Source organism: Corvus brachyrhynchos, unplaced genomic scaffold (assembly GCF_000691975.1).
Source record: "Corvus brachyrhynchos isolate BGI_N302 unplaced genomic scaffold, ASM69197v1 scaffold10, whole genome shotgun sequence".
Lineage (NCBI taxonomy): Eukaryota > Metazoa > Chordata > Aves > Passeriformes > Corvidae > Corvus > Corvus brachyrhynchos.
Window position 1 is genome coordinate 5,472,885 of NW_008236180.1, and position 12,748 is coordinate 5,485,632.

The window sequence follows — 12,748 nt, forward strand, 5'->3', positions numbered from 1 at the left end:
GCGAAGAGCAGGGAGCCCAAGCCCATGACCAGCACCCCCCAGCCCAGCCAGCGGGGCTTGTGGCCATTTCCCCCAAAGTAGCTGACGAAGGTCAGGCAGACGCAGGCCGCGATGTCGTAGGAGCTGGCGATCAGCCCGCTCTGGTAACTGCGCAGGTCGAAGCGGCGCTCGATGGAGGTGATGACGGTGTTGATGAAGCCGTTCACGGTCATGCCCTGCAGGAAGGAGGCCACGCAGAGGAAGAACAAGACCCCTTTGGATGTGTTGCAGAGCTGCAAGCAGCCGGGGGTGAAGCCCCCCCAGCCGCAGGCCAATTCCTCCCCATCAGCAGACACGTATTTAATCCCTTCTTCGAGCGGCGTCTCCTCCTCTGCCGGGGTGGGGGTGCAGAGGGGCTCGGCACAGGAGTCGGAGGGGCTGGGAGCGCCCGAGGATGCGATGCCATTGCTCAGGGGGGTGCTGCAGCCATCCCTCCCACTCACCGCACCCAAGGTCCGGCCGGCCTCGCCGGGACGAGAGGATGGGCAGGAGAAGTCGAGGGGCTGAGTGAAACAAAAGCCATTTTCTCTGGTGGAGTTCTGGGGCATTGCCATGAACGGGAATGCAGAGTCCAGTGGCAGACTGAGGTGGGCTGATGGCCAGGGTGGCTTTGTGGGGCAGCGAGGACCAGCCCCTCCAGGAGATGCAATTTTCAGTGCTTACTTCAGTAGGGAGACAGTGAAGGTCTGAGCCAAGACCATTCTGATCTGTGCAAAGAGAATTTTACATGCCTTTATATAAAACCATGCTCAAACCCCTCAAATACTGTTCCTTTTTTCTTTCTTTTCCTTTTTTCCAAGAAGTATAAGCATTTCACTGTGCAGTTCACCTGGTCATGTGCCCTCCACCATGGGATGTGTTGGTACCTCAGGTGTCAGGGCATCACTAACATTACAGAAAAGAATGAAACATTCAAGAGCATTAAAAGAAAAGCACCTCTAAGGCAGCTTCCCCACCAACTGAAGCCCCTCATCCCTCCTCTAATGAAGAGCTGGTTAGACCCCCACAACCCCCATCCCTCTCCTTCCCCCTGCAGAGAACAGCCCACACAGCTACAAGTTTCCCACTGCAGAAGTCCTTTGGTCTCTCTTTCACACTCTGCCAATAACAGTTTATAATTATCCTGAAAAGTTTCCACAGTCAGATTGATTTTATTCCAAGCCCTCAGATCTGTTTACAGCTATTCAGTAAAATCCTTTCTATAACTAATTAGACTACATGCCATTACAGAGCAGGCTGGAGGGCAGAGGCAGCTGACTCTAACCTGATTACTGATGCAGACTGCCTTCTTTCACCCTGTTCCTGTGCATTGCAGCACCTGACCGTGCCAGCAACCAAGAGTACTTTTCCTTAAATGCCTTGGCTGAACTATAAATGATGAAAATAATAAGGTTCTCCCTTGAATGCTGGTCTTAAATATGCAACAAATGCTAGGCAAAAACTGTTTTATTAGAGAGCATCTTCAAAGCATCCTGCATTTCTCAATAATTTTGCCAATATCTGTTCAAGAGGATCCCATAAAAATGTTCCCCCTGAGATGCCAGCCTCATCAGCATGGAAGAGGGAAAAAGGGTGGTTTTTTCCCTGATAAAATGAACGATATTCAGATGGCTGTAACCTGGGAATATTGCATCTTTGGTGAGGAATTTAATACTTATCTGTGTGTTGCTGGAAACAAATGACTGACATTTGCTAGGTAGATGTGCTTCTCTGTACCAGCACGTCTTGCAGGAACTGGGGCAGGAGGACGTGGCAGAAGGTGATGCCCCAGAAGAGCAGAGGACAGCACACGTGTGCCACCAAATCTTAAACTTTCATGTCAGTAGTGCTACAACACGTCTGGTCCTTAAAGTAGGTTAAAAAAATGAGGTTCAACTTTCATTTGAGAATAATTTTATCTTAATTACCCTGTCTAGGGAGCAGAGTGCATGGACTATTTCCTATTTCAAGGTACAGATTCCAGCAGGGATTTGGTAACAGTGCAGGGCAAGTGGGCCTGGCGGGCAGAAGGGCACTGCTTTGCAGCTCCACGCTGGACTCCCCCAGGTAACTCCCACCTTAGCTGGCTGAGTACAGAGCAGATAACTTTGATGTGTAAAGTGCAAATTCAAAAACTGACTGCAGGGGTTGAAATTTTGCTGCAGAGACAGACTGTTGTAATGTGTTGGCACAAAAAAAAAATGATGCCTTGGTTCAGGGCTCTATTTTTTCCACTTTTTTTTGCCTCTCCAGTGTTCTTATGACTCTTGCAGCTCTAAATCTGTTTCTCATCTTTGGATGCAATATTGGGAGCAATAAATAAGCCTGCTTTAGCACTCTGTTAAAGTCAGGAGTGATTATTAGGTGCTGAATCAGGCTCTAAGGGGTGGAATGGTTCATGCTCATGTAAATCAAACGCCTCCTGCACAGCAGCCAGGACTGCAGCTGCACCCTCCTCCTATCAAACTTGTATCAGACTCGTGTCTGATGTTACACTTGACTGCACTTGTAAAGAAGGCTTCTTGGCTGGGGATTGATTTTGCTCTCACTGATTTCAGCAGACAGAAAAAGCACATTTCTGTTATTACCTGATGCAACCAGGAGCCGGGAGCTCCCAAACTGGCCCAGTTCACCCTGGAGGAAACACTCCTTATCAGAAAGGGGATCTCTCCTTCGATACTTCATGAATTTATATTGATACTTTGGTATTTCATGAGTCAGGAAAGAGATTACAGCCCTTCATCACAGGTTTCATTTCCTTGGTGGCAGCAGTCTGGGCCACCAGACCCAGGTGCCCACATCATCCCCCCCTCAACTTCAGCCCCTCTCAGTGTGAGTTACCAGCAAACAGGGTGAAACATTTCCAAGAAAGCAGCCAGACTCTCCTCCAGGCAGCAGATGTTTCCACCACCCAGAAGCCTTCTCAGCCCTAACACCCACCTCCTGTACACGTCCCAGTGGACCTGGGCTAATGACCCGTGCCCAGGTGCTGTGGGCAGGGAGCCCACTCCTGCTCTGTGCTGTCCACCAAGCTGCTTGGCATCCCTTAAAGTATTTATAAACTGCCTGTGACACGTTCACTGTGGGCATCAGCTTTCACAGGAGCCATATGCCGCTTTAGAGGACAAAATATAATCTTCAGGGGAAAAAACCCAAGCAACTTCACGCACTTCCTAATCATTCATATTCTACCGAGCCATCCATTTATTGCCTCCCATTCATCTCTGTTTTTAATGACTCAGCTGGTGATTTCTTGCTTACACTGAACCAGTCCCAATGCTATTATCTCTCTGCCATAGATTTCCTCATTTTGCTGCAAGATTTCTACATTTTTTTCCCACTGTACAGCTGGTTCCAGAGTGCCAACATTATCGAGTCAACACAGCAGAAGTAGCAAGGCAGTGAAAGCATATGATTTGTATTTCCTGATGAAATCTGTAAAGACTCCCACCCCCCATAACATTTAGCATTAAATCAATAGTAAAACTTACAAGCTTTTCATCAGGTGATCATTTAAAAAGTCACAGGACCAATTAAAAACATTTTGTGTTTCTGCCAAGGACTGTGATGAGATTAATGCTGCAAATTAACTCATAACTGACATGCAAAATAATCCCATTTGCTGAAACATGCCCAATAATAGTTAATCTTCCCCTTCACATTACAGTTTTTGACTTTTATATGGTGTCATTGTTGCAAATAACATCTATACATAATTTCTGCTTTCCATAGCTGAGCACCGTTTATGAGTAGACTTGGCATTTTTTTTTTAATTCTATTGCACACATGGAGATATTGCCTAAGGAACAGAGATAGGGGATTAAAAATGATCAGGAATTGTATTGCAAACACGGGAGGAGCAGCTCCAGGCAATGCTCAGTGGCTGTGATGGATCTCCTTTATTTTCCTCTGGGTCTCCTCTATTTTTATTTTCCTCGATGTGTGAGTGAGCCTGGCCTTACTGAACATGTACTTAGAATCTGGGAAAGTCCACATCCAAGTACCAAGCTCATGTTACTGCAGAAAGGGACAAATGCATCTGGGTTTGTGCATTTAACTTCTCTTGGTAACACACACTGAGTTTTCCTTGGAGAATTTGGCTTCAGAGGATTAGCAGCATTACTTCTATCATGGCTGATAAACACCATATGGACCAAGCACTGGCTGCTTTAGGAGTGGGGAAGCCTCCCAGAAGTGAGATAAATCCACATCCCAGTCCTGTGAACAGGGCTTGTCCTTAGGGCACTGGTTCAGTCCAAGGGAGATAAGATAAAAGCAAGCATGGGATGAGTGAGTTGTTCCTGTGTAACACTGAACTGTTTTCCTGGCAGCTGAGGAACTTCACCCAGGTCACACCAAGTGTGAACCTCCCATTTTTTTAGCCCACTTTTAAAGAGCATCCCTTTGGATCAGCAATACAGAGGATGCTGCTGTTGTGGGATTGGCACCAGGACCAGACTGGAGCCTTCGGTAAGCAATTCCTGTGGGAACAGCGTGGTCCTGAACATGTGGAAAAGTTTCAGGAATGAGAAACACACCCAGAGAGCAGCCAGCTGACTGTGTACCCAATGCTGTGCTCACCATCAGTGCTGCAGGGACAGAGGATGAGGGAGGAAGTTCCTAAGAATGGGGGACAGTAGGAATATCCTGACCCACCCCTCATGTCAGAGACCTGCTTTTACATAATTAGCCCTACTGAGTCTGAAGCATGGAAGAGAGCAGCAGAAACTGGCTTTGAATTATCACACGAACAAAGACATATTTATAATTAAATAAATTCCAAATAGTAGAGCTTAGCACTCACAAACCCTTTGTATGTTTTCCAAGTGCTTTCCATTTGCCGGGAAATTATTGTGATAATATGCAAGAAATCAGGAAGGTGGCTTGGATAATTTTCAATTAGCTGCTTGAAAATGCTTTGAAGATAAATCTAGCCAGATTTTCTGAGTCTATTTACTTGTTCCAGCTTATCTGTGTAAATACAATTGGCTGCAGCTGCCTCAGACCATCTTTAAAAACTTGCAGTGCCAACGTACGGAGCAGATTTAACCCAGACACTGCTTTTTGCTATAGCAAAGATTAACCAGACAAAAGGGTCTTTTATGCTATAATTCCTAACTCCCCCTCCCTAATGTCACTCTTGTTTTAATGTCTTTTTCCTACCTGTGCATTTGGCCAGTGCTGGGAGGTTTCCACGCTGGCACAGCACTGTGCTCTCCATCACTGTCACTGCCCATGGAGCTGGGCGTTTCCAGATACACCACCAGCATTTTCCCAACATCTAGCCCTGCATGGTGTTACTTTCCATCATTTGGATTCTTACAACCCATTAGAGAATGTTCTGTACTCAGCACACTCTTCCTGCATGAGCTGCTGGTCAGCTCTTCCCAAGGATTACCACTTAGTTCCTACAGCTGTCCCTTCTTTGTTTCCAAGCAGAAGATGCAGACAGGCAAATCCTTTATGATGCAAGAAATTAAACAAAATGAGCAAAACCCAAATAAAGAATGTGAGACACGTGATTCTCTGGTGCTTCTAAAGATAGAAGCACTAAAAATGCAAAAAATGCAACATCCTGTGTTACACAACACAAGGATGCTGCGCTCAGAATAGATGTATTTGAATAATGTTGACATCTACCATGGTTTACAGGGACTTACACTTTTTTATCCTCATGGTTTGATCAGTTTGGAAGTAAAAACAAAAGGGAAAACCAGATGGAATGTTACCATGAAACTACCTACAGCTCCACTTTCTCCTGAGACACAATTGCCTTCCAACCCCTCTTCTCTGTACTGAGGGCACTTTCTGGGGAAAACCACATACCACAAGGTCATTTTGCTCTACCAGCCAAGGACAGACTTTAGCTTGAGCTTTCTATGACAAGTTCTCCAGCCCTGTTTTGGGGGGCTGGATGCCCACCCATTCATGTCCAACCAGACAACACAGAGCTCAGTGAGCACATTAGAAGAGCTAAAAACATCACAGAAAAAGATACTTTCTGATCATCAGCATCCCCTGCAACACTCACCTCTGGCAGGGAGCACAGGACAACACGAGATGAGCAGGTGGAAACACGGAGCCAGGTGGGAGCATGAGAGACACACAGGAAGGATTCAGCTGAGGAAAGGGTATTTCCCCACAAATCCACTTTTTTTTTCCAGATCAGCAAGTAACAGCTTTCCCAAACAGCCCTGGGAGCACGAGCTCACCGGTGCACACCGCTTAGCCTGGATCTTGTTTAACACCCAGCGATGCTCCCTAATCCTCTTAGGTATTAGTCTCGAGATTCCTGCCAAGCAGGGGAACAGCAGAGACTCCCAGACAGCACTTGAATGAACTCACTGCTTGAAATGTGCAATACTTCAAAATGCAGTAGAACTCCAGCTGTTCTGCTTTGGTTAACCTCAGATTAGCACCTTGGAGGTCACTGCAGCTTGCAAAATGCAAAATTAAATCACCTCCATTTCTGTGTCTCGAGTGACTCCCTAGGAAGCCATTCTGCACTAGGACTGCAATTTTTTGTCTCATAATGACTTGTTTAAAGCTAAGTACCTAATCTGAGTTAGATGTTCCTGTTGTGTCTCTGTTGCCCACTGCAAGGAGATAATCACATTCAGGTTACCTACAGCCCTCAAGTCACGGAATCACAGAACGGTTTGGGTTGGAAGGGACCTCAGAGACCATCCAGTTCCTGTCCATGAGGCTCCACTATCCCAGGTGGCTCCAAGCCCCATCCAACCTGGCCTTGGACACTTCCAGGGATCCAGGGGCAGCCACAGCTTCTCTGGGCACCCTGTGCCAGGGCCTCCCCACCCTCACAGGGAAGAACTCTTCCTAATATCTAACCTAAAACTGCTTTCTTTCAGTTTGAAGTCACTCCTGCTTGTCCTATCACTCTATGCCCTTGTAAAAAGTCCTTCTCCAGCTTCCTTTAGGCAGTGGAAGGGGCTCTGAAGTCTCCCTGGAGCCGTATTTTCTCCAGGCTGAACAACCCCAGCTCTCAGAGCTTGTATTCTCAGCAGAAGTGCTCCACCCTCAGCCTTCTCCCCTGTCTCCACAAGAACTATTCTGTGTTGCTAAATCACCCATTATTGCAGATATGATCTGGAGAAGGAACAGGTACATAATCATATTTCTGTTGGATTAGCTGAGCATATTACCCCGAGCTTATTCTGGCCTCATGTTGGCTACCACAACAGAAACAATATTTGATCTAGCACAAAGCCAGATGGTGCAAAATTAACCCATTCAGCACAAATCTGATGTGGCACAGGGAATTTGGTCCAGCACTGGCACAGGCTCACATGGCTGTAGGATGTCTGATGTGGCATCTGCTGCCTCTAAGTTTCCTGATACCAAGTACTCCCCATTCATCCCCCAAAGATGAGCTAAATAGGCATCACACTTCATTTTATTTCATCCTTTTAGATAAACAGAATGTCAGCTTGCAGATAATTTGCATTTGCTCATGCAATACCCTAGATCCTGACAGGCTATGGCAATTTGGGGGATTTCTCAGAGGAGGGCAGATCCCCATTTGTGTAATCGAGAGGAAATGATGAACACTTTCAAAGGGATGACTTCTCTTCATTCTCTGACTCGAAACGCCAAACCACTACCACAACCAAAAATTAGAGCAGCTAAGAGATGAAGGGCAGGAACCGAGGCCCAAAGGGGAATTGGGGCAGAGCATGAGATCAGCACAGTGGCAGCGTGCAGGGCTGCTGACCACTGCCAGCAAGGACGGCTGGGAACAAGCCAACCTGGCATGCTGCTTTCCTTAGAAACCTCAGACTCATTCCAATGGCAACTCCTTGTGCTGTGAGTTCCAACAGAGGGTGCAGCAACATCTCATGTAGAAAGCACTGAAAATCTCAAGCATGGCCACAAAGCACAAGGGGTTGCAAATGGGCAGGTGCATCCTGGCTGTGCTGTTCGTGGCTGCTGGCTTCTCCCATGTCTGCCTGCCTCTAAATAAATAAATACAAATCCCCCCTGATCAGCAGAGGTGAGACTCCACTGACTCCTTTGAGAGGTGGAAAAACGCTAAGCCACATCCTTCAGCATTAAGAGGCCCCTCTGAGAACCCCAGTTCAGTACGAAACAGCAATTCCACACGCACACACACATCAATACCCACACTAAGGGACAGAGCAAGAGGTGTTCAGAGGTGAGTGCACAGTCCCTGCAAGCACCACAGGCTCTGCAGGCCACCCCTCTTGCAGGCTGGCACCTCCTCCATCTGACAGTGCTCAGCCAGGTCAGCAATTCATTCCAGCTGCCAGGGAGCAAATTGGTGCCAAATGGTGTTTCTTCCTGAGATAAAGGAACAAACAGGCATATAATGTTCCCACTGTCAACCCAAAACATCTGCTGGGATTTGGAGGGGTTTGCTGTCCATGCGCCATGGGGAGACGCGCTCTGCCTTGCGCCTCCCGTTTCTCACGCATCGGGAATCACAGCCCCCAACAGCAGCTGCTGGAGGATGGATTTACTTGAAAATCTGGAAACTGCCTTCAAGGGATTCCCACTTCCACTCAGCAGCATAGTGTGGTTTCCATTTCTGGCTCAGGAACTTCTCTACTTCCCTTGGTAAGCACCTGCTCACATCCCACAGTCCCCACACCACGAGAAACGGACACAGCAGAATAACCTTGTCCTTGGTCATCGGCTCGAAGGAGGTCACTGAGGACTGAGTTTGACCCGTGTTCCTTAAGAAATTATGGTCTTCATCCTGCCACTGCTCCTTACCCAGGGTGATGTTTGTTCACACAAGGCATCCAAGCAGGGCTCGATCGCTCAAAGAAAGCAACACGGAGTTCAAGGGAACAAAAATTGGCTGGCTTGTGGTGGTAGGCAAGGAAGTCTTTTTACTGCCTCTTGAAAAAAGGCAGCATTTCAAAATTTAAATTATATAAAACCAAGAAAACTGGAGACAGGTAATCAGTGTATCACAGCCTGGTTACCTACTTTTCACTCCTTTTACTTCAGTTTCTCTGAATGAAGAAGCTCTTTTCAAGGTTTTCTGCCAAATAAGAGGAGAATATGCAACATTAAAAGGATCCCAGGTTAGCCAGGGTTATACGGGGACTCCAGAAAAGGCTGATTCTGCTATAACCAAGACCCACATCTGGCTCAAAGATCTAAATCCTCAGCAACTGAATTCACTCCAGCAATCCAAGGAGACCATAAAGTAGCTTGAAAGCACTGCAAGGAAATCCTTTTTTTTTGGGAATCCTTATGCTAACATAAAACTCCACGGCATCTGCCCTGCTCTGACTAGCTGAGATTCTGTTTCCTGCGGGGCTTTTAAAGCAAAAGAATATTGAATTAAATTTTCAAATCTGATTTGTTTGGAGTATGGCAAGCTAAAAAGATTGATGCAGTTTTTCAAGGAGAGGCTGTGTGAGAAAAAAAAGTCTAAAAGAGCTCAAGTCCTTCAGATATTTTGGGGACTTTTTATTAAACTCTAGAATCTAAACATTTTTTTTTATCTCTTAATGCTATCTAGAAAAATAAACTTCTATCACAGAGGATATCCAAAGCACTTGAATTGACAAATATGAAGCTATAGAAATGACAAAAAGTAGTTTTTCTTGGATTTTTTTTCAGCCAAAACATTACAAAATCAAAGTATTTTTCAGGAAAAAAAGTATTTGATCTTGCTTTCTCAACAGCTCCCTAACTCCTTCAGACCATCAGCCACAGTCAAACAAAGCTTGCCAGCATTTCATTTTTTTTCTTGAAGCAACCAAGCCAAGCTCTGGGAGTTCCAGTGACTGAAGATTATCAATGCCATATAGCAATATGCCATTAACAATAGCAATTCGATTCAGTTTCAGTGTAACTCTACAGACACCAATGAAACAGCACAAGAGAAGAAAGGGGACTTCACTGCTCCAGGAATTTCAAGAGCTGCTGGAAAGGCTCAGCACTTTGCTGAACGAGGTGAACCAGAATAAACAGAGTATTTCTCAGTGCTCAAGCTCATTTACAATCTAGAGGTGGAATGACACTATTTTTTGGCAGCAACAGCATTGTAGAACCCCAGGTTTAGGGGTACTTCTGACTGAAGAGATATTTAAGGTTAGAACAACACTACTCTGCTAATATTAAACACTTCACTGCCTCATCACATGCTCTCCACTGTACTAGCGAGAGCTCTGACATAAAATGCACTGAAGTTAGTGGCCCTCTCCGAGTACTTTTCTACACTCACTTATCCCATCTACTGAAGTAGAATGGATGCTTCTGTTTGGGATTCATAAACCAGATGAAGTCTTTGACCTCTCTCAGAGCATTTTCTGAGCATTTTCCCCGGACTGTGCGTGCAGAAACTCTTTGTTCTCAAGTCCTGCCGTTCAGCATCCGCGCTCGCACGCCAGGAGGTCACTCAAGGCCAAGATGGAACAAAACTAATTCTGTGGCGGGGAAGTCTAGCAATAAATCAGTTTTGAAAAGGGAAAGGAGAGTGGCTGCAGGAGAGGAGATCCTGCAGCTAGAGAGGGCAGGGATAGCCGGGAACCTGCTGAGGGACAGGTGCAGGGAGAGCCAACGCTGCCACCGACCCTGCGGACAAAGCCCCCAATCCTGCCTGTGGCATGCCCTGGGCTGCCACAGCTCCCAAATTCTGCTTCTCTGCACAAGGATAAGCCCCTCACAGACCAAGACAATGCAGTTTTTAACTGTGCTGGGGAAGCACAGGACACCTCAGGGCGGCCAGAGAAATCCTGCACAATGCATTTCAGATCTGCTCACACCCATAACAGCCTGTGCATGGTTGATAACTCTCACACGTTGCCTTAACACAGTGACCTCAATTCATTAAGCACAAAGCCCAAAGGGGAAACACTTCCCCTGAAATCATACCCATCATCTCACTAACCCACCAGCAACAAGCTGCCAGCTCTGTTCCGTGCGTGCAGAGTCTTGCAAAACTTTTCCACCATTCACTGAGATTCTGCAAGATACAAACATCCCAAGCTCTGAATAATCAACTTACAGGCAGCAGCTCAAGGAACCACGTGAGGAAGACAAAAAATCCAAATGGTAAAGCAGAGTGTATGGCAGTCCTGCATATGAGCACCTTCATTCAAGCAAAGGCAGAGTTCCGGGCTTGGTGCACTCAATTAAAATAAAGGAAAGCAAAACAAGTGCTCAGTGATGCTTTTTGGGGTGGACTGAGCAAAATGAGCAGCATAAAGCATAGTCATGATTCCCTGCTACCGCAGGGTGTAAAGCCCCAAATGGGAGGGCAGGATCCTCCCAAAGCACGCTCCGTGCTGCAAAGACACGCACGAAAAGAAGATTAAAACTGCCTGGAGGAGTTTGCAGTCGGAAATCATGAGGCACCGAGCAGCTGGATGCTGATCTCCCTAAGCCGGTGGGTATTTCTTTTGTTAGTGGCTGATCCCATCTTCCCCCTTGCCTGAAAATCCCTAATCTCTGTAAAGACTTGGAGCGAGTACTTGCTCAGGTAGCTCCTGGTTTCACTGGCCAAGAATATCCAACCCTCGCAGGACTCGCTGCTTCCCGGTCTCATCTCTCATCCCAGGGTCACACTTCATGTTTCTGCCACTGTCACTTAGCAGGTTTGCCCCACGGGCAGGACAACTTAAGGCAGTATCGGTGGAGTGGCCACTTCCCAGGGCTTCAGGTGGCACTTGTCACACCTGACCACGCTCATCACTCACCGCACGCCTCTGGTGCAGTCCTGGCGGGGCAGGTGGCTGTGATCTGTCCCCCCCAGCCCGCCCAGTGCACAGAGCTGCTGCTTCAGTTTCCAACCACTTTCGGCAGTTTGCAAGCCAGACCTCTTTGCATATAAATAGGCACATTTTTTTTCCCCCTTTTCATTATTTGAGTAACCTGCTCCCCCCGCAGTTTCATCCTTTCTCACGTTTACAAGCACTCTGGTACACTTTTTCTAAAGATCTCCTTTGTGTTCATTTCTGCCTCAAATGCTATTTTAATGTATGTTTTTACAACCAAGTGGCACTAAAGAAAGTAGGAACCCAGAAATATATATGGCAATAAAACGTTAATGCAACAAACTCATGTAATTAAGGTCCACTTGTGCCTTTTAGGCTCTCAGAGCTGAAAAACATGGTTTTATTATAGCAGCTTTTGATTTGTATCATCTGAACAAATGGGTTATAAAAGTAATATAAGGCAAGCAACTAAAGTGCTCCAGTTTCACCCAGCATCCTGCCCACTACTAACTTCAGTTCTGCTCCTGTGAAACTGCGATTATTTTATCGTTAACGTAACATTTGTTTCTTGTTGTAAGGATCCTGCCATGCCATTTTAGTACCTTCCCTTACTTCCCGTCTTTTCTCAGCATCTTTTAAATTTTCCATAAGAAGACACAGTCACGCTACAAAGAAAACCCCAAACCGCAGTGATTCAGCCCGAACACAGTTGCAGGCAGCAACCCAGCCTTGCAGCATCCTCGGAGGCTATCGCAGAGCGGAAAACCTCAATGAGTTGGGCCATTTCGGTGACTTTGCCCCCTTGACATCCACCGGGCTGTTCCCGGTACGGACCCCGCGCTGTGGCCACCAGCCCACCGAGCGCAGAAAAAAGCCCCCGCAGCGGGGCTGGGCTCCAGCCGAGCCCCCCGTGAGCTCCTCATCCCCCGCGCCCATCCCCGCATCCTCGGAGCTCCCCCGCGGCCGCGCGGGCACCGCCCGGCACGTCCTGGAGAGGCTCTCCCGGGCATCCCCGG

The 12,748-nt window shown here is 47.0% G+C and overlaps 1 protein-coding gene across 1 annotated transcript in view; it reads right to left on the bottom strand.

Annotated features, from left to right (window-relative positions):
• Positions 1-770, bottom strand: part of SLCO4A1 (solute carrier organic anion transporter family member 4A1) — a 15,763-nt gene extending 14,993 nt beyond the window's left edge. The window contains 1 exon segment of the mRNA XM_017734366.1: positions 1-770. Coding sequence (XP_017589855.1) covers positions 1-593 — 593 coding nt within the window. The 5' untranslated portion in view covers positions 594-770.
• Between the last annotated feature and the right edge of the window lie 11,978 nt (positions 771-12,748).